Below are 21467 nucleotides of genomic sequence, written 5' to 3' on the forward strand. Positions count from 1 at the left end.
TTGGGGTTAACGTAACATTTACAGGATATCTAATAAACTATAATAATAATCTTTACTTATACAGCAACTTTCAAAACAGATTTTACAAAATTTGATTTACCTTTATTATACCTTTATTAGTCCCACAAGGGGAAATTTCATGTTAAGGCTGCCGACCTATTGCAGAAGGCAAAAGGACTTCATAGAACTACAAATTCAAAAAAAACTAAAAGGGTAGGCAGGCATTGAAGCCAGACAACGACACCAAAAAGAATACAAATATAAACAAATACAAGCGAGTCTATTGAAATGGGCTGAAATGGGAAGCGATTTCCTCAGCTGGATCATTTCAAAGTTGAGGAGCCCTGATGGCAAAAGTAGTCCCTATAAGGGCTCCAAATGTGGATCCAAGGCAAGTCATGCTCATATGGGGTCAATACTTGTCAGCAGCTTGGGGCCAAATCCAGAAGACTTTCAAAAGTGACCAGTAAAATACAAAAATAAATTCTAACATGTGCAGGAGGCCAATGCAGAGAAGCCAGGAGAGGGGTGTTGTCTATTAGATACTAGATAAAACCTTAATCAAGCTTTATAATTACGCACAGTGTGTGTGATATAGGAGTAAATAAAAATCAGGGTGATCCATTTAATAATTTATTGTCATTCACATATTGCAGTTTACAGAGCTTCATTTATTCGTATCCAATCCTAATAAGCAACATTTAGATCAAGTATTTGTGTCCCAACACGTCTGTAATCTAGAATAGAAGCACGCTGAAGTCTACTTGACATCTTTTTACAAGAGCACAGCCGTTTCTCATACAGTTGCATTTGTATATTCAATATATACACATAAAATTTCATTTAACTTAAAACTGTTTCCCACAAAAGCACAACAATTTTACAGAGAAACCAGATAAATCTCATTCTTTCATATTACAATGTATTTTTTACAACCACAACAACAACAACAAAAAACAACTTCAATCACCAAGAAAAACAGATGAGACACAGAGAGTGAGGGGTTAAATTTATAAGGAATGCTGTGAGTTTGTAGAGAGGAAGTCTCAGTTTGTTCACCCAGGACATGAAGAACGATACCACTGTAGATAAACTGAGGAGCCGCTAACGAAATGTTAATATTTTTGTAGGTTCTGTAGCCAGAGTTGTAAACAAAGAAGTGAGCGGTATTACGGTCTTCCTCCCATCAAGACTCTCACAGTTTATTCACTAAATGAGACCTCACACAAAACACAAACATTCACTAGAGGGCTCTAAGGGGACAGCAGGAGATTTGACAGGCAGGACTTAGTCCATCCTGATCTTCTGATTGGTCATCCTGTAGATGATGCTGTCGTAGCCCGGGTCCATGTTCCACAGGTTGTAAGCGATGGCGATGACAGCGAGTGCCAGAACGATCATGAGCCACAGCACGATGTTGAAGACCACGGCGTACTCGAAGTTGTACTTGTAAGCCAGGTTGTAAGGGCTGCCTGGGTTACTCTGAAAAATGTTCGCAGTAGTCAAGAAATTAAAAACAGCTATTTGGAACTAGTTTAAAGTGTCAGTGTAGGCAGCTAAGAAACAAAACAGAAACTCAGAATCACCACACAGTTGAATGAACGCCTCTCTAAAAAAAAAAAAAAAAAAAAATTGACAGAGAAAAAATTTGCTGCTATTCTCTGCTACCTGACGCAGACCTCTAAACTACATGTTTTACAGAAAATGTGCTTGAAATGTAAATTAACCCATTCTAATCTGGTACATTTATGTCATATTCAGCAAGTATCTCCTCTAGCATATATATGTAATCATCAAGTGACTCATTATTATTGCCTTTTTGTTGGCACGAAACAGAAAATCAGAAAGTAAAAAGTAGGTTGACCCAGACTTACAATCTGTCTGGATTCCAGTATTGAGCGCGACTTCCTGGTTAAAGGAGCTTCAAAGGCCTTCACTGTAACGACCTCCACCACAGAGCTGTTGCCATAGAGACCATACACATCCTGCCCAAACTGAAATGAAAAAACAAAAACACACACGCACACGGTTAAAATGTGGTTAAATTGTTAGCTGAAGAGGCGTATCGCTTCTTCAGATCTTCTCCTAACCTTCTGAAGGACAGAAGCGAGAAGGGCCGTGGCGTCGCGGTACTGAGGGGAGTCTGGACCATAGAGCCGGCTCAGCTCCTCCAAGCCAGACAGCTCCAACGAATACAGGTCAGGGGAGTGGTCCTTAGCCAAATGTCTGTGTCTCTGCAGCTACAGGAGGGAAAGAAAAGATTTGAGTCAAACAACTCTTTTTTCCTTTTTTTTTTGTAAGTGGAAAGAATTGCTTCAGTCCGAGCAACAACTCACCAGAGCGGTGATATCATGCAGCACTTGGACTTCGGACAGGAAGAGCAAATCGGCCTAACAAAAAAAAGAATAAAAGGTAAGAAAGGCAAAGGAAGGAATTTTGGTTAAGTAGGGAGTAAGAAATAAGTCTTTTGGTTTTAAAGGTGGCTAAGAACTGACCTCTGCATTTCTGCTGAGGGAGTTGAGGGGAAGAGAAGACAGCACAGAGCCATCCTGGGACAGACGGGCCCGGATCTGCTGCAACGTGACGGGTAAGTCCTCGAACACAGCATTGGCCTTGCCGAGCATATAGAGCCGCTGAAAGAAATGAAAGACGGGTCAAAGTAAATAACTAACAGTGCCTCAAGAGGGTTGTCTCAGATAAGAAGTACGTCAGCAGACTTTTATTACCTCCTCACTGGGGGCCAGCTGGAGGACTACAGGGGTGTCCTCAGCAAACAAAGAGTGCACAGTCTCTGCAACACTATCCAGGGTGAAGGGAACGGGCTGCAGGAAAGAAGATAGCACCCTCATATACAAGTCTACACTTCTATTTATACCAAGATAAAAAGCTGATGCACAAAAACGGTCATACTCACATTCTCCAGGGGATATGAGGCCACGCTCTGAGGCAGAGCCAGGCTATCTACTCCTCTCACCACCACAAGAACGTTGGCCCGGGGCCGCTGGAACAATGGACCAGCCTGGAGGCCTGGCCACGATAGATCCTGTGCAATTGGACACGCATAGTGGAGCTTAAGCTGGCGTAATTATGAGCTTAGCCTTCTTCTATTACACTAATAAAACTGTGGAACATAAGCTGAAGTAATGAATCACCTCTTGAACTGAGAAGCCCATGGTTAAAGCCACCAGGTCAGGAATCTTCTCTCCAGAAACCGGCCAGTCACCTTTCTGGAAGGACACAAACTCTGGAGCCTGCAGCACAGTGAAGCTGTCTCCATGGACACCTGAGGGGAAAAACAGCAGGACTGTAAATCCAAGAGTAAAAGAATAGGATACAGTTTTGTTTTTTTAAGTAAGACAAAAAAATATCACCACCTACAAATATAATTATTAGCTTAGAGTTTGAAGACACTATCTGTTGCCCGGTGCACTTTCTGTATCCAACTGATTGCTCAATTTTGTATTTTAAAACGTGGCCATTTTGCAATCACAAATTCCCACAAAAGGAACAAAAAGAAGCGTCACATGGCAACATGCACGAGTTTTTGAAAGAATGGCACATGTACTACTTTTTCGGAGAATGACTTAAAAATTAAATTACAACGAATTCTGTCCAATTCTGTCTGGAAACTTCTTTTGCTGCTCAGCCCAGAATAAAGATGTGATTCTGTACTGTATACTGATTCAGTGAATATAGCATTACTTAAAATGTTTACCATCTAGCAAGAACTTTAGCTATCACCGAGGAGGGATGCACATGTTGAAATTCTGAACGGATTATGTCTAACCCTCAGGCTAGTTTAGTGAGTAAAATGACTCAGTCGGGTTACACAGTTATACTTTCTTGTATTGTACCATTTCTTTTAGCTGTCACAGATACCGAGTGATTTTTATCATCATTAAGTACTAAGCATTAAGTATCTGCTTCAAGACTTCAGTAGCAGTAAATCTAGATCCTCTAGCTCTATTAGCTACATACGAAAGCAAAACATTACAATATAATTATGAAAAGTGGGACATTACAATAAAATCAAAGTCAATGATATTTACAAGGGTTAATGACTCCAAGTAAATTTCGTTTTTTCTTACCAAACCAGGAGGGCCAATATTTGTTAGTGATAGAACCAGACTGACACATTCATGGCAGTAAACTGTTCTACATCTATAAATATCACATGTGATTCATAATGACACAGATATTTTTTTGCTGTTTTTCCAAAGAGGGCAGCATTGCGGCCTCATTGGTTTGTATCCAGCCCATGGAGTCTGCGTGGGTTTCTTCCACAGTCAAAAGACATGCACAGGATTACGCTAACTGTAGACTCTAGAGTGTCTGTAGGTGTGAATGAGAGTTGTCTGTCTGCGTCTCAGCCCTGTGACAGACTGCACACCTGTCCACCATGACAGTACAGTGGCGACCCTGAGTTGGACATGCGTAATTAAAGAAATTACCTGTTTTGCATGACTCTGCCTTAGTGTACCTACATTATAATCAATCCAATCTTTCTTGGCCACTGTGATAGCCATTTCTACTACCCTACTGGTCAGATATCTCTTGAGAAAGACATTTTTAATATAAATGATAAATTTTACTTGGACAAACAGAGGATATATAGACTTCTGTCTTCTTCCTTATGACAGGAATATTCATTCTGGCTCAAAATGACTTGACATTATTCATGAGAGATATGTTTGACATATTATAGGTCAACAAGTCATTTGCAACAGTTTAAATGTGGGCAATATTTTTTTGGCAGACAATCACTTTTTGGTACAATGGCAGCCCCAAGCCTGGATAAATGGGAGGCCTGGAAGCATCGGGAACGGTATACAATTTAAAAATCTCTGCAAATCCCTTAGGAATAAGGAATCAGTCAAAAGTATTTATATAACCAGTGATAAGGCATTAACACTATAACTATTACTGACTGTCAGCCCTGAGCTGCTGGAGGATGGAGCACAGTTTATCTCACTGTTACAGCAAACACAAGAAGCAGCAGCCTGCTCAGTAACTATCGACCCTCACCTTTCATGTGGATGGAGGAAGAACTCGTGACAGAGAGCTGATGGTGAATAAAGGGGAACCAGTGGCGTAGAGCATGTCACGTGACCGCCCAGGCTTCTGTAAAATCGTAACCCTCTACCAGGAAGCCGTATATTTAGTACTTTCTTCATTTTTACATGACCTGGACGAATTTGTCAACCTCGTCCTTACGAATATTAACCACGTCCTCATCGTCACTGGCAGATTTTAAGAAGCTACTGAGCTAAAATCTCCGTTAGCAGCAAGCTAACCCTATGGTCTTCCGCTTGACGAAAGTCCAAAGCCGAACAATGACTCCCAGCATCCGCAGAGTTATTATTCCACTTATCCTCGTTTATATTAGCACGACCGTACGAGTCTGGTCACAGAAATCTTACAATGAGTTAAACGGCAACGCTAACAATGTTCCGGGCTCGGCGAGCGACCTGCCTTTCAGCGCATATAAGATACTGTACTATTACACGTAAATACGTGGGGAAAAAAACACCCCAACACGTCAGTAATGAAAAACTACTATTATGTATTTCTTACCGACTGTGAACAGGCAGTAGAAGGTCAAAGTGACGGTAAAAACAGACTCCATCCTTCGCAAGATCTTCACAGACATCTCTCTCTCCTCTACTGCAGCGATCAGCTGACCTGCGTCTCCCTCCTGTAGGACTTCACGTGCGCTACCGCCGCCTGCTGGACTGGAGGGGAATCAACACTCGCTGACGACCAAACGTCGCTATGATGTTTCTCCAAGGAGATTTTATTATATCATAGTTATACTTCAACTAAACTTTACATCCTATAGCCACCTTAATCTTATCTAGTATTCTCTGTGCTTCTGTTTTACTGTATTTCTTTAGCAATTTATTGTTTTATATGCTTTATTCTACTTCACTTGATTCTTTTCCCAATGCTGAGCCACTACACAGCTCTTAGAGTTCCCCTACCTGCTGAATCCCACGGTAACCTTGAACCCCTTGACTGTACTCATTTTATCGTTAGTAGTGTAGTCACTTTCTACAATGTACGCAACAAAAAATAGTTATTGTCCTAAATTATCTTTCACTGCATGTGTTCTACATCACACATTCAAGCTCATTACAATAATTAGAAATAGAGTGTATATTTGAATAATATTTGTATTTTCATGTACTAATATCATTTTATTATAACACTAATATAGCACAAGGTTCAGTTAACTTTGTACAGAAATGCTCAGAAGAATTGTCCTTTAAGGAGCTAATTTGTACTGTCTTACTTTAAGTACATTTTGGAGCTGGTACCTTTTATTTTTAAATGAGTAAAGAAGTTTCTTCAGTACTTCAGCGTTTACTGGAGTAAAGTTGTTTTGTTTGTTTGTTTGTTTGTTTGTTTGTTTTTTAACACGAGTATCTGTACTTCAACTCAAGCAAAGAAGGAACTTTTGCCACCTGTGGTTAACACTGGGTCAACATTACAATGAATTGAGTTTGATGAGGAAAAAACACGTCACCCAGCATCTAAAAAATATGATATAATAAGATATTTTTTAAAAAGATAGAACAATATAAAATTAAACTCCACTAGAGACAGAAATAACGTTTAAAAAGTCACAAAAAATAAATATTCTTAAATTTACATGTTACATGAGGTGTCATGGTGGATATGAATTCATTACTGTGTGTTTACCACCACTTCATCCACACTGTTAGCTGATGGTCAAAGTAAGCATTCATTTTACTGGAATCCTTGAGTCACTCCCTTCCTAATTATCTCCTTCCATCTAATTTTTTACCAGGCTAATTTCACCTCTTCCTTACGTTGTTGGGATTCCCTCCTGCACTTCTCCATGGATGGTGCTAGCAAGAACAAGAAAAAGTCCGAATTAAAAATCTGATTTTTCTCTCAAAATTCTGAGATTAAAGTCAGAATTCTGAGAGAAAAAAAGAATTCTGAGATTAAAGTCAGAATTCTGAGAAAAAAGTCAAAATTCTGAGAAAAAGGTCAGAATTCTGAGAAAAAAGTCAGAATTCTCACTTTAATCCCAGAATTCTGAGATTAAAGTGAGAATTCTGAGAAAAAAAGTCAGAATTCTGAGCGAAAAAAGAATTCTGAGATTAAAGTCAGAATTCTGAGGAAAAAGGTCAAAATTTCTGCAAAAAAAGGTCAGAATTCTGACTTTAATCCCAGAATTCTGAGCTAAAAGTCAGAATTATGAGAAAAAAAAGTCAAAATTCTGAGAAAAGGTCAGAGTTCTGAGAGAAAAGTCAGAATTCTGAGATTAAAGTGAGAATTCTGAGAAAAAAAACAGAATTCTGAGAGAAAAAAGAATTCTGAGATTAAAGTCAGAAGCTGTGTCCCAAAATGTCGGCTGCATCCTCCGGAGGCCGCATTTGAAGGCCGATTACGTCACAGCCAGGCAATGAAGGCTGTCCCAATTCGTCGACTCCTTCAAATGCGGCCAACAAATGCATCCTTCATTTCCCCAAATTTGAAGGATGGGTCGGGTGTGTCCTTTGTGGCCCACCATATCCCAGAATTCACAGCACGGCCCAGCCAATTTCAGTTTCCAACAATGGCGGCTGCTACTAAGTTTCAAAATTAGTCTTATTAATCTTTCTGGGTCACAAAATAAACTTTTAATATATTTTCAGGCGAGAAAGTAGCTGTGTAAATTTCAAATATCTGCTTGGTTTATCAAGACATCGCATATTTGCAAAAGTCATCTGTTACCCACCCGCTCGATAGCAAGCCGGGGGGTTCAATGGTCACTGGAGGCGGGGAGAGCAGCGGACTCCCGGCTTCATCGTTTTCAGACCCCCGCTCTTTTGCTACTCAGGTTAAACATGATATATAAGTCACTCGGATAACGTAAAATGTAGTCGTTTGGGTTTTTTTCGGTGTTTTATTTGTTCCGGAGTAAATCAGTTTGGCTGTGATCAAAGTTATTAGATTATTAGATTAAATAAAACTTTATTAATCCATCGGGTGGGTTCCTCCGGGATTTGTCTTGATTGAAGTCAGAATTCTGACTTTTCTCTCAGAACTCTGACCTTTTTCTCAGAATTTTGACTTTTTTTCTCACAATTCTGACTTTACTCTCAAAATTCCGAGAAAAAAGTCAGAATTCTGAGAGAAAAAAGAATTCTGAGATGAAAGTCAGAATCCTGAGAAAAAAGTCAAAATTCTGAGAGAAAAGTCAGACTTTTGACTTTTTTCTCAGAATTCTGACTTTCATCTCAGAATTCTCACCTTTCTCTCAGAAATGAGACACTGTTGAGAATAGCAGCACAGGTCAGCTGATCACAGCTTATACACAGTAGAAATCCACAGGAGCTCACAAAAGAAGTGATTCTCAGGTGTCATTCTTTTCCCCACACTGAGCCACTACAGCCAAATTCCACTTTAACCCCTTTACTACCTGGCTACCTAGCAATAATAATAATAATAATAATAATAATAATAATTTCAACTTCTGTAACAACATAATTCCTAAAATATGCAGTAAATTGTTTATTTAAATTATTATTATTTGTTATTTTGCTTCACACCTGAAAGATCAAGACTAAGAGGAAACACTGTGGTGCTGATGAATAATCTTATGTCAGGGCATTCAGAGTAAAAATCTTTGTTAAACTACACATGCATATCCATCTGCTGTGGTGACCTCTTACGAGAAACTAGAATAAGTTTCTATTTTGCTTGGTTTTTTCTATTTAATTGAGTTCTTTTGGGGATTTTTTCGGTAATTAAGCTATATTGTTTTTTACTAAACTGCTCTACCCAGTTAAAGCTATTTTGTAATAATTATGTTCTTTAGATGATTCAAAACTGGAATTTTCCACCCCAACCTTTAGCTTAAATAAAGCCTTTCTTACCCTATCTTAAAAAAAAATATCCCCTGTAAGGCTTACAAGTTTTTGTGAGATATATGAGATTACTTACTCTGCTATAATTGTCTTACTGGTGTATAAACACAGGTCTTGTACACAAAAAAGTTTTTTAATGACTCGTTGTATATCTGCAAAAAACTGTAAATTCGAGGGCATTAATAATATTTTTCATTTCCTCTGTAAATTAATAGTTAAATGATTAAACCAACAATATTTATGGCTACACAAAACAGTGCAATAACCGTCCAGGTTTTTTTCCCTCTTTGTTCCTTTGAACATTATTATGATCATTGGAGAAATATAGTTTGTAAACAGACATAAACCCATAGGCCACCACTATATGCTGACAATCAACAGTGATAATCAATAATCAGACACATAAAAAGCATGTGAATATACAGTATAGACAAAAACACACAGACACACCCACACACATAAAATAAAAGGCAGCAAATCGAGCCAAAAATAGAAACGCTACTTAATGCTACTTTCCATTTAAAACCAGCGGCAAACTTGCTGTAAAGTGCAGGTGTTGTGGTCTCCATTATGTTAGAGATTCAGTCTTTCAGGAATGAATGGAATCGAATGCACTTTGTCTTTATGTTTGGGAGAAGGTGTGTGTGTGTGTGTGTGTGTGTGTGTGTGTGTGTGTGTGTGTGTGTGTGTGTGTGTACATGTTTAGACATGTTACTATACTTGTGGGGACCAACTGTCACTTATGGGGACCAAATGCCCATCCCTATGAGTTTGAAGGCATTTTTGAGGCTTAATATGTGGTTTTAGTGTCAGGGTTACAATTAGGTTATGGTTAGGTTTAGAGGGTTAGAGTTAGGCATTCATTTTTGATGGTTAGGGTTAGGGTAAGATGCCAGGAAAAGCATTATGTCAATTAAATGTCCCCACTAAGATATGAAAATGAGTGTGAGTGTGTGTGTGTGTTCACTGCAGTTGGTAATTCCTCTTTTTCATCTAAACGCCTTGAATTCTTAACTTATGACTTGATCAGAGGGTTTCCTCAGAAAAAAAGGACTGCAGAAAAGCTGGTGATAGCTCAGCACTTAAAAATGTATGGTAGAAGAAATGACATCGAAAGATGTTCAAAGGGATGGAAATGGTTCTACAGCTGCACTTTGTCACCATTGTTGGGAATCAGGTGTAACCAGGGTCCAAATCAATGTAGTAACCAAAGCACACAAAACTTGCCAGTTGTGCATATGTTCAATCTGTATTTGACCTTTATTTTATTTGTATTGTGGGCCTATTACCGGTTTGTTTAGAAACTGGCACAAAGCAAAGCACACGCTTGTTTTCTGACTTGGCCTAAGGTTCCATATTTCCACACGTTCAGTGTTAAGTCGCCGTGATTTTATCCTTAAGTCTGAGGGCTGTGTCAAAATAAGATAATCGCTCCATCATCTCCAGAGATGATGATGCGGTGAAAAAAGTCATCTGGTATCCGTTATGCTGTCTTAATTCTAAAATGATTACAAATCATTCCATGCAAAGCTCGAAAATGTAACCCAAGAAATGTCTGAGAGAAAACACGACTTTTCGTCAGAATGCCGTGCCAAATAGAGAGAAAAAAAATGACTGAGGTTAAGTAAGAGCGTGTCAGAATTGTGCACAAGCTGAAGTGTGTCCATTTGCATCCCTGTAGATGTCAACAAGCCATCCAAATGCACTTTGACAGGAAAAGGAAAGTAGAATGCATGCAGAGTGGCACTCAGAAATGGCCCCCTGGTTGGTTTGCCTTTTAGTAAGAGTGGTAAGCTTTTCTTTCTGTCCTTTGTCAGGGTTGCAGTGGCTGAAAGACGTTTCAGCGCTGATTTATCGACACTGCAGATCAAATTTTATCACAACACTTGCTTGAGATTTTTCAGTTCCATAAATCAGTTAAATCATCAGACTATTTCTGGGAGTTCATTAATAATGGAGAAAACCCCCAAGATTCAGACATTACCAACTAAATCGAGCTGCACGCAACAGCTCATTTTTCAGTCTGCTTGGCTCCATTCTGATGAATTTTACTGACAATTAAGAAGAAACAAAGCCTTCACCATGGGTGACGAGCATATCCACGCCATATTCTGTGTCATCCCAATTTTTCCACTTAATAGTGCCCATAATAAGTGCTTATTAGAGGTTTATATTCAGAGACAAAGCCCTTATCTGCAATTACATCCTGCTGTTGAGTAAAGTGGGAAGTTAGTCAGAGTGGAGATCCTCTTGACACTGAGTGTGACCCTCCTGCAACCTCTGCCTCAGGATATGACTCTTCAGAGTCTCGGCTGACAAACTAACGCCTTCAGCATCTAAATTAGCTGTCTGACAGACTCTGACACCTGACACGAGTCTGACACCTTTACCTGGATATCTGCAATGGGCCATTTTCTCTCTACCTGCATGCAGAAAGGAGTTCATCTCAGACATTCCTCCCCTCAACAAAAGCAAGCAGTCACACGGAGCATTCTGAGTGATGTTGCTGGACCTAAAAAGAAGTCCTAAGATCATCCTATATCCCCACAATGATATTAGTTTGTCTTTGTCTTTATCTTTGTCTGAAGAACTGGAACTGGTTTATGCTCATGTACTGCAATTTGCTGTTTCCATCCGCAGCAGTCTGTCTATCCAGATATTTATTTCCTGAACGGATGTGTCGATGTTAATCTAAACATTTAGAGAATGTGGAAGTTGTGATGCAGACTGCAGATTGCTTCACTGTGGGGCTGTGGGTTAGTCCTACGAGTCCAGCAAACCCTGTAGCATGCATGCAATCATTGCTTATCTAGTAGAATGCACACAGCTGACAATTGCATTGCATTTTTTAAATATATTTTATATTTTGCCCGCAGCGCTGGATTGCAACTGTTATTCCTATACCGTAAAGGTGCCTGTGCAGTCTGTCAGAAATGCTCACCGAATGCTCAGATGCCTTAGGAAACCCCCCTTTTCCACACCTGTCTGACTTTCTGAAACTACCAATTTGACATTCACCACCTTCACTGGCTATTGGCCAACTGTGCAGGGGTTGGAAAGCAGCCAGAGTTTGAAGTGCTCTTCTTTTTGTTTTTGAACAAATTTACAGCATTTCTGTCTCTTTTCACATGGAGTGAAACATTATAAATATCTTCCAGGAGACAGTGGCAGAAAATGTTGTCCATTAAAACTCCTCTCGGACCACTTGAGTAACAATATGCTGAAATGTTACCGTGGATTATTTGTTCAGTGACGCCAAACACATGTTGCTTATCCCTACGTTAACTCCTGAGTGACAGCTGGCTTACAGTACGAAATAACACTATCAAACACAACCTCGCCTTATCACCTGGCTCCAGTCTGTTAATCCTGAAATACACATATCCAGAATTATGTGCCACAGAAGCACAGCAGCACTACAAGATCTAAACGTCTGAATAAAGTAACATATACGTGCTCTTGGCAAACTCCCACTGCACGTGCCTGTGGTGCTTCCCTCTCTCGTTTTCGCGTTATGGAAGATGGACACTGTGGATTTAGAAAACATTTCTCAAACATTAGTAAATAGTGAATATATTTGGAACATATTGACATGAGCCCACAGAGTTTCTGGAGATTTTGAAGCTGCTTATCCATGATGTGAATCTCCCGTTTCGAATCTGGCCTGGTGACGATAGAGGATATTAAAGTAAGTTGTCGTGTTCAAGAAAACAGTTTAAGGTGATCTGAGCTTTGTGACATGGAGCGTTATCCTGCTGGAAGATGGTACACTGTGGTCATAAAGGGACGAACACGCTCAGCAACAATGTTTTCAGACCAAGTGCTGTTCCAGTTTTGTTGAGGCTGTGTGAACCGGAGCCTCAGATTCTTGGTCTTAGCTGACGGGAAGGGGAGCCGGTGTGGTCTTCTGCTGCTGTGGCCCATCTGCGTCAAGGTGAGACTTGTTGCGCATTCAGAAATGCTCTTCTGCATACTTTGGTTATAGTGTGTGGTTATTTGAGTAACTGTTGGCTTCCTTTGAGCGGACCTCTGGCATCACCAAGGCATTTTCACCCAGAGAACTGCTGCTCACTTAATATTTTCTCTTTTACAAGCCATTCTAAGCATTTGTGTGGGAAAATCCCAGTAGATCAGCAGTTTCTGAAACTCTCAGACTAGTCTGTCTGGTACCAACAATGATTCCAAGTTTAAAGTCACTTGTGTACAACAGTAGAGATCTGTAGCACAAATGAATAGAGATCGGCAGCCTCAGTGATACTACTCATTTGAAGGAGAGCTTCATTGCTGGTTTTGCTGATAGTAAGAAGATCATTAGGTGATTATTGCCATTTAAAAAAAACTAAATTTGGCTAATCAAGTAATCAAATCATGACACACACTCACATATTGTGTTTTCCTTGATGCAATCAAAAACCTCCTGGATTTCCATTAACATTAAAAACAGCATCGGCACCCACACAAAAGTTGGGATTTAGAATTGAAGCCCCATTGAATGGGTGGTGTTTGCAGATTTATACACTAGAGGACGCTGCAAGCCAGCAGCTGTTCACCACATAGGCGGCAAAGTTGGAGTTGGCACATTGTTCTCTCAGGGCTGCAGCAATAAATTGCACTAAACCTACAATACTTAAAATTTCCAAGAGATGGCAATAGAGGATCGCGGTGGATCGCACTTCCATCAGGCGCAGGAGTAATTACACACACAGATTGATATCGACAGGGCACCCATCACCGCTCGACTTCTCAGAATTCAAATGACTTCACGAATGAGTTAACAAGGAGCAGGACACGTAGATCATCTTGCGGTTTGTATATTTATTTTAAAGCAACTTCGTTTGTAAAATATAAATACAAATTATGAGATATTTTAATTACAAAGTTAGAACAAAAAGAACAAACAAACCCAAAACAAAACAAAACTGAACACACCAAAAATTACCTTACTGCAGTAGCCTCCTTGTTATGTACAAGCTGTGCCAAGGGGTGAATATCAACATTATCTTAAAACTTTATTATACAATTTTGTAGTTTGAATGTTAAATTACAGACTAAACAGGAAGCAACATTTGAACATCCAGAAAAAAAAAAAATACAACAGAAAAGCCCCTGAGGCTCAAGCGACCACTAAAGTCTGAGGAGGGGATGGCGGGGTGGGAGAAAAACAGGACATCATGTGCTTCCTATAAACACAAATACCACATTCAATAGCACAGCCTCGGTACTATTCTGTACAACTACACACATGCACAATGTGCCGCGCGCTCACACACGCCATCCAGTCGCTGACAACACGCTTATGCTCTGTTGCCATACAAAATCTTTCAGAGGGGCGTGTGAGCAAAAAAAAAAAATCTCTTGATATTTTATATATATATTTATATATATCTATATATTTATTTATACATATATTAATTTATAAAAATAAGACCATTATTAAGTCTATTGAGTCACAAATATATTGATCCTCAGTTAACAGAGGGAAATGTTTCAGCAGCCCATCAGCCAGTAGGTCAGTCCATCTGTACAGTGCACCAGTGCTGGTCCAGAGTCGGGCCGAAACGCAGGAACTAAAGGTCAGGCTAAGGCATGTCGTCATAACCCCTGCTCGGTTCTAAAGCAAACTGCAGTCGATAATGATCAAGGTTCAGTGGGTCAAAGGGTCAGGATGAGCCCAACTTTCCCACAGCCTTGATTTTGTCCTTGAGTTTGTCACCGGGGTGATCCCAGCGGTCGTCCAGAAACTCCAGTGTGGAGCCCAGCAGGGCTGCGAGCTCTGCGCTGTCTTCCACCAGGTCCAGCAGCTCCTTGCTGTCGGGATGGAAGCCCTCCAGCTCTTCTGGGCAGGAGAAGAGCTGGGACAGAGACGCTTGCCGGTAAAACTCCGCCTCCGCTACCGTCACCACCTCCATGTGAGGGAAGGCCTGCCGGAAACCGCGAGCGGACATCCGCAGCCGACGGAGCACGTCGGAGAATAGCAGCCAGTTTTTTGGCCTGAGAGAGAATAATTAACCGACGTTTAGGAATATGAACTTTAAAAAACAAAAACAAAAAAACAGAGTTGAAAATGTAATCTGCTTTTAAGATTAATGCTCACCCCTGGGAGAGGGACACCTGGATGTTGTAGCAAGGCAAAAGAGGTCGGTCGGAGAACTCGAACTCAAACACCTCCCTTTTATCATCCTCATCTTCATCATCTGGACCTGGGGCGTCTGCTAAAATGTCATAGACACCGCCCTCTTCGCTAGACTCTGGACACACAGAAGAAAGGAAAAGCACGGATCGTTTTTTAGTGAGCGTCAACATTACCATAAAACTGCCTTGCCTAAAAGAGGCCAGTGCGACGTACAGACACTGATGATGTTTAAAAATAAAGACTTTGTAAGCACTAAAGGACACACACAGAGTGCTGATCAGTACTCACCACACACAGCGCTGCCATAGAATTCCCAATAAAGCCCTGGGTCGTCATCTGAGCGGCCCTGAAGGTCGGCAAAATAATCTATGGAGAGAGGAGAGGAGCGACGCCTGTTATTCAAGAGCCAGAGCCCCGGGGACAGGCAACGAGGCAAATACAATTGCCCTTGGAGAATACAGCAGAAAAATGGATAAAGAGCGCAGGAAAAAAAACAAAAAAAAGAGGGAGAGGAGGAGGGTGAGGGGGAGTGTCAAGAGAGAAAAGAGAAACAAACAGAGCAAATGTTTTTGGGGGGAGGAGGGGGAGGGCGGGAGGGCTGATGGTCAGGGGCCAGCGGCTCTACCACGGGGGAGGAGAGTGGCTGTCTCCGCTGGGTTAGAGCTGGCTCAGTGCAGAGCAGGGCTGCAGACTGCTGCCAGGAATCAAACAAGAACCACACACAGTCGCCGAGTGCGCACACACACACACACACACACACACACAGAGCGATGGAAACAAACAGGCAGAGGGAGCTGGATAAGCACACCCAGCGAGAGCAAAGTGTGTATTCAGCACATGCGCGCGCACGCACACACTTGCAGAGTGAGAGCTGGGCTTTGTGCCAGTGCTGAGGCGTGGGGCGTCTGGCGTGTGTTTGGAGGGATTAACGGCCTCCAGATGAGTGGGACCAGGTGGAGGGAGGGCAGCAATCGCTTGCTCTCGCTCATTTTCTCCGGTGCTCGATCTCCCTGCCGACATCGATCCATCCACCCGCGTTCTCTTCAACATTCAGCACCAGCTTTCGCAGGCGTCTACCTACTCGCATAAACCTCCTCCTGCCACCTGTTTTATTTTCGCCTCCGTTCCGCGATCGTCTCTCCTGCTCGGTACGAGCCCCCGAGTGTCTCTCAGGCAATAGCTTTTAACTAGTTCAGGTAATACTAAGCAGCTGGCTACAGGGGAAACGTGCGCCTGTTTGTGTGTGTGTGTCTGTGTGTGTGCTTTCATTTCCTCCTCCTCCTCCTGCGCACAGATTCGTGTTGACTCAACCCGAGTACAAACATCAAGCCCTCACAACACACACGTCAGACTGTAGCGTGGCAGCCTTGCGAAAAGACAGGCGCTCACATGCACGCATACAAAAGCAGAGTCTCTAGCCAGAGCAAAGCCCATTTCCGCACGTACGCTGAGCAAACACAGTTGCCGTTGCTAAGTAACCAGATAGAGGAGCTCAGAGGCAGCAGCACGCACCCCGGCGGGCTCAGACTCCCTGTCTAACAGGTGGTCGAGGGAGGGAGGGAGGGGGAGAGGAGGGGTAGGGAGGTCGCTGGAGGGGAGACGGGGATGACAGCGACGGACGTGTCGAGCTGTTGTTGGGAGGATTTGCGGAGAGGGCCTCACACCAACAGGTTGGACAGAGGTCAAAGCGCTGAAAGAACAGCAAACAGCGAACGAGTCAAGACGGGAGCTTTCGGGAACCGGGCTTGTGACCGATCTCTTTAACAGTTTACCCTTGCCTCACCTTTTGATGCCCACACTCCGGTGTGGCTTTTGGGTTTTGTTTTTTTGTGTATGGGTGTGTGTTTTTGAAAAAGAAATCCTAGCTTCACGCTGGCTTTTATTTCCCTTTTCTAGCATCGCTGGGTTTTATGATCTGTGGTCAAAGGCACATTAATATTCAAATTTTGTGGCTTTTGCATTTCATTTTGTTAGCATGAGAGAAGAAACGTTCGACCTTTAGATTCACTCTAAAAAAAAAACAAAACGCTAAAATCAAGTATATGGGCAACTTTAGCTCTTACTACACTGTGATTTTAATAAGGATCTTAAATTCCAAGTCATCTTTTTTTGTGGAGATCTGTTTTGTCTTTCTTCATATTGCATTCTTACATATGATGGTCTAACTCAGAAGGCCCCTTTGTTTGCAAGCCATCTATCACACGTGCCAAAATGAGACTCAAATGTAAGAATCTGAAGTCAAGGACTCAGTTTAATGTCAATTTCTTTCTTTCATATGTAAGAAAATCACATTTACCAGTGAGGAAGCGCTCCATGCTGTTGCTGTGGGTCATCTTGAGAAGGCCACGGCCAGAATACGTTGCCAAGGTGGGGTCGGCGCCATAAGACAGCAGGACTCTCACCACGTCCAGGTGGTCGTTCTCCACGGCATCGTGAATCGGTCTACACACACAGGAAAGTAAGTTTTTTTTGATTAACTATTGGAGTGGTTTACCAGGATGAGATTAGGGGAAAAATTGCATTTTGCATCATATCTTTACAAATACATATCAAATTAAAATTATAAGAGGGAAACGTCTTCTTTACCTTCTTCAGAAAATATTTTAAACTAACTCGGATCCACATATCCTTCAGAATCCATGGATAAAATTTATACATGGTGTGGAGGGAATTTTTTGGAATTCCCTTCTGATCACACTTACAAGAACGATCTAGCGCCACAAAATATATTTTCCTTATTTAGATTTTCCCTAAACTCAGACGTAGCGGGACATAAAGTAAAATGAAATTCAGATTTATAAGACTACCGTTGTTCTTACTGCAGATGCTGCAAATCTCAAAAGCAAAACTGCATGGGCAATACTCCTGTAAGACCTGAGCACAGTTTCCTAGAACAGACCCCCTAGTGTAAATTTTAATAACACTTCAATGAAAGTACTAGCCTTCCCTTTCCAAAAGTGCAGCTAATCAGCCAAATCACTGCGCTTGTACAATAATGTAAAATAAATCCCAGAAATTTTAGTTATGAGAAAGCTCACGTCACTTTATTGATGATCAAGCCCTGGTTTTCTTTATTTGGAAATTCACGTAAAACCATAAAAAAAGAAAAAGAAAATCCCTTCATTTCTGCATTTTCCTAAGAGGGGTGTTTATGTAACCGCTGGTGTCTGTGATCGAGTGTGCACGTGCATGAAAGAGTTCGTTTACCTGGTGCCGTCCTGAGCGCTGCAGTTGATGTCAGCCCCGTAATCCAGAAGGTGTTGGACTATGGTGAGCCAGCCGCGGGCGCACGCCTCGTGGAGCGCGCAGTAACCGGCGTAATCTCTGTGATTCACCTCACACACTCTGTTCTCCAGACAGTACAGCACAACCTCCTAAAAAAAAAAAAAAGAGCCAACAAAGAGAGCAGGGCTTAGTGTGTGAGCATCTGCGAAGCAAACACTGCAAGAGCAGCCACACAAGTCAGATGCATGCGCAAACAGTCCTTCCCTTTACGGTTCCTGAGGGAGAAAAATGAAGGAAAGGAGGAACTGAGTGTGTTTCCTGTGCTGGACAAACATACACGCTCGCACACAAATGCTCCATAATACTGGAGCTGGCGCCAAACACATCGAGGAGACCAAGTGTGACTCAACTGTATTTAGCCTGCCAGATTCTCCTCATGCACGTAAGAGAGTGTGTGTGTGTGTGTGTGTGTGTGTGTGTGTGTGTGTGCGTCTGTGTGGCATGGTTGGGCCTGGACGCCACTGTGGCAGCCAGTTACAATGGCTGGGCTCTGAACACAGCATAATGGAAGCGGAACAAAGAGATTTGATAGCGCCGCTCAAGAGCTGGAAGCGTTTTCTCTGGTCTAGGGCTGTGACAGTTGGAGGTCCAGCACTAAGTAGTCAGACTGGTTTTTATTGGACTGGAGCAGCGTCTGCTGCCATTAAGCAGAGACGAGCCAGAGAGACAGAAACCAGCCTGAAAGTGTGTCAATACAGGGCCCGTTCAAGTCAGACAAGTGTGCTTTTTTTTGGTTTGTTTGTGCCCTTGTGGATATGCAACTTAGTGTGGCACTGGCTATTACTAGTATTTGTAAACCCAAATAGATATATCCAGACGTTAAAATAGCTTTGAAATCCAATATGTCCTTAAATTCGCATGAAATGAGCAGTTTTGTGACCACGAGTGGCCCGTCTCCACGACACCAGTAAATTGTCCTTTTACTTTTGAGCCTGTGAAAATGGAAATGCCACGTAGAAATATAGAAAAAAAAAATAGCTTGAACTCGTTAACATTTACACAATATTTGTCTTAAAACCCCTTGAATTAAAGCTGCATACCCGCACTTCATTTACATCTTTATTGCTATATTTCATATCGATTGTAGTGGTATACAGAAGGAAAATTATATATATAAATATATATTTTTTAAAACTTATGGATCCAACTGTAACCACACACACACACACACGTGACTCTTATATCCAGACACATTCATACCCTGTCCTGCTGACAGTCCTGTGCCGAGGGGAGCAGAGCTGCTCATCTGAACCTGGGAAATGACTCCAAACTTCCATTTCTATGCTAATTCTAGGCTGCCATCTAGTCCAAGTGTTTATCTCTCTCTCACTCGCGCTTTCAGAACAGGGTGGCTGGAGGGAGGAAGAGGGAAGGAAAGGCAAGCGGAGAGAGAAAACAGACTGACAGAGGGACGAGCAGAGGGTTAGAGAGGACGCGGAACGGGACAGACGAGAGGCAACACCCCGACAGATGACAGATAAATGAATCTGTGGATGAAATCTGCCGGGGCAGTCCTCTGGGCTGCAGCTGATAATAACAAGAGATGAAGGGGTGGGGTGTAGTGGGTGGCGGTGTGAAAACGGGGAGGGGTGAAAGGAGTGATAGAGCGAGCGATCGGATGAGCCAGAGAGGCGGGAGAGATAATGGAGAGAGAGAAGGAAGAGGGAAAGCAGGGAAGGAAGAAGTGCAAAAAAAAAAAAAAAAGAGGGAGAGAGAAATGAGGGAAGGTGGAGAGACGCTCCAACTGGTTTTCTTTCACTGCCAACGCTCTGTTTGCCTGCTGGAGAGAGATTCAGGAGCACTGTGCTCAAGCTCCCCTCTGGGGGATTCCACTCGCTGTGCCTGTGTGTGTGTGTGTGTGTGTGTGTGTGTGTGTGTGTGTGTGTGTGTGTCTGCGTGAGTGAATGAGAGCAAGTGTTAGAGAGACTGACGGGTAGAGAGTGTTGATATGCAGCTTTCCTCGGTCTGTGTCTGTGTGTGTGCGCTCGTGTGCCTTTTTGTGTGTGGCTGTGGAGGAGGCGTAGCGCTAAACCTCCGGAGCCGTGTTTAATATCGCTGGGAGAGAGCGAGGAGCTTAGCATGAGAGCCCCGGCTTCCCGCCAGACACACACACACACACACACACACACACACGCACGCACGCACTCCTCCGCAGTAAAATGAGACACCCCTTCCCTTCCCTCCTCCTCCTCCTCTCGCTCTTTCGCTCCGTCCTCTAATCTCCCTCTCTAGAATGCTTCCCTGCGCTCGCCTGCAATCAATGCATCACTCAGACATTTAACCCCTCGCGGCTCGCAGAGTTCTCGCATACAGCACATGTGGTCATGTCGAGATGAATCACGTGCGCAGATGCACGAGTGGCTTTCCTTTGAATGATGAAGTCTAGGCAGCAAAGTTTGTGCGTGCTCGGAAAAGTGAAATGCGCGGATGATTGAGTGCATGTGTAAAGTGTGCGTGAAAGCCCGGCCCTCGTAGAATGGCACCGCCGGAGGGAGACGGGAAGCCTCAGTATGCAACTACTCATGATGTCAGTCAGACTTAATTAATCTCACACTCAGGCACACGTATGCCATTTAAGCCAACTTAAAAATAAGAATGAATAACAGGAGGATGTCCCATTCTCATCAGTAACCTGCACATTAAAGCTTCTCCACAGGTGTCTTTTAAATGGGTACGTCCACATTAATCCAGTTTCATTTTAAAACTTCTGCCGCTTTCACATCCACTGTCCAAAATCTTCAACCGGTTCAGGAGCCCCGAAAATAAACCTTTGGAAGCTCTGCTGACCCAGCCTTTGTGTGAAAATGATGAGATATTGTTTTAATCTGGACAAACAACGATAATGCAACACCCGCGTTCATTGATCAAAGCATTACAGCTAAGCTTGCGTACTTTTTTTTTTAGGTCATCCTTCTTGTGCCAATGCCAGTGGCTTTTACGAACGATGAAAAATGGTCCTGCCACTGTCCTTACATTTTCTCTGCAACACCGCAAAGTCTGTTTTGGTTTTCTTGTTGCCATTTCTACCTTACACCTTGTTAGTAGTCCAGGTGCAAAAAACGAAACCTCGTCTTGAATTTCGTCAATCCTGTTGTGCCGTTGCCTGCTGCAAATGCTTACCCTGTGGTATGCGAATGGTCTTGCAATAACCGTTTACTGTTGTGTTA

The 21467-nt window shown here is 42.3% G+C and overlaps 2 protein-coding genes across 4 annotated transcripts in view; both read right to left on the reverse strand.

Moving 5' to 3' along the window:
* Positions 1-620: 620 nt before the first annotated feature.
* atp6ap2 (ATPase H+ transporting accessory protein 2) lies at positions 621-5719 on the reverse strand. The gene is made up of 9 exons (XM_031734638.2): positions 5575-5719; positions 3153-3283; positions 2915-3043; positions 2727-2822; positions 2496-2633; positions 2337-2390; positions 2091-2240; positions 1875-1994; positions 621-1482 (listed from the first exon to the last, which is right to left on the reverse strand). Exons 1-9 carry the CDS (start codon positions 5648-5650, stop codon positions 1288-1290), a joined length of 1089 nt encoding a protein of 362 aa, XP_031590498.1. The 5' UTR covers positions 5651-5719; the 3' UTR covers positions 621-1287.
* Positions 5720-13689: 7970 nt separating this feature from the next.
* bcor (BCL6 corepressor) overlaps positions 13690-21467 on the reverse strand; it is a 33150-nt gene continuing 25372 nt past the window's right edge. For all 3 annotated transcript variants that reach the window (XM_039600070.1, XM_039600071.1, XM_039600069.1), the window contains 5 exons: positions 18223-18389; positions 17312-17457; positions 15304-15381; positions 14977-15130; positions 13690-14873 (listed from right to left, as the gene is read on the reverse strand). In XM_039600070.1, the coding sequence (XP_039456004.1) occupies positions 14543-14873; positions 14977-15130; positions 15304-15381; positions 17312-17457; positions 18223-18389 (876 nt within the window). In that variant the 3' untranslated portion in view covers positions 13690-14542. The remainder of the gene's footprint in view (positions 14874-14976; positions 15131-15303; positions 15382-17311; positions 17458-18222; positions 18390-21467) is intronic.

Source organism: Oreochromis aureus, linkage group 16 (genome assembly GCF_013358895.1).
Source record: "Oreochromis aureus strain Israel breed Guangdong linkage group 16, ZZ_aureus, whole genome shotgun sequence".
NCBI lineage: Eukaryota > Metazoa > Chordata > Actinopteri > Cichliformes > Cichlidae > Oreochromis > Oreochromis aureus.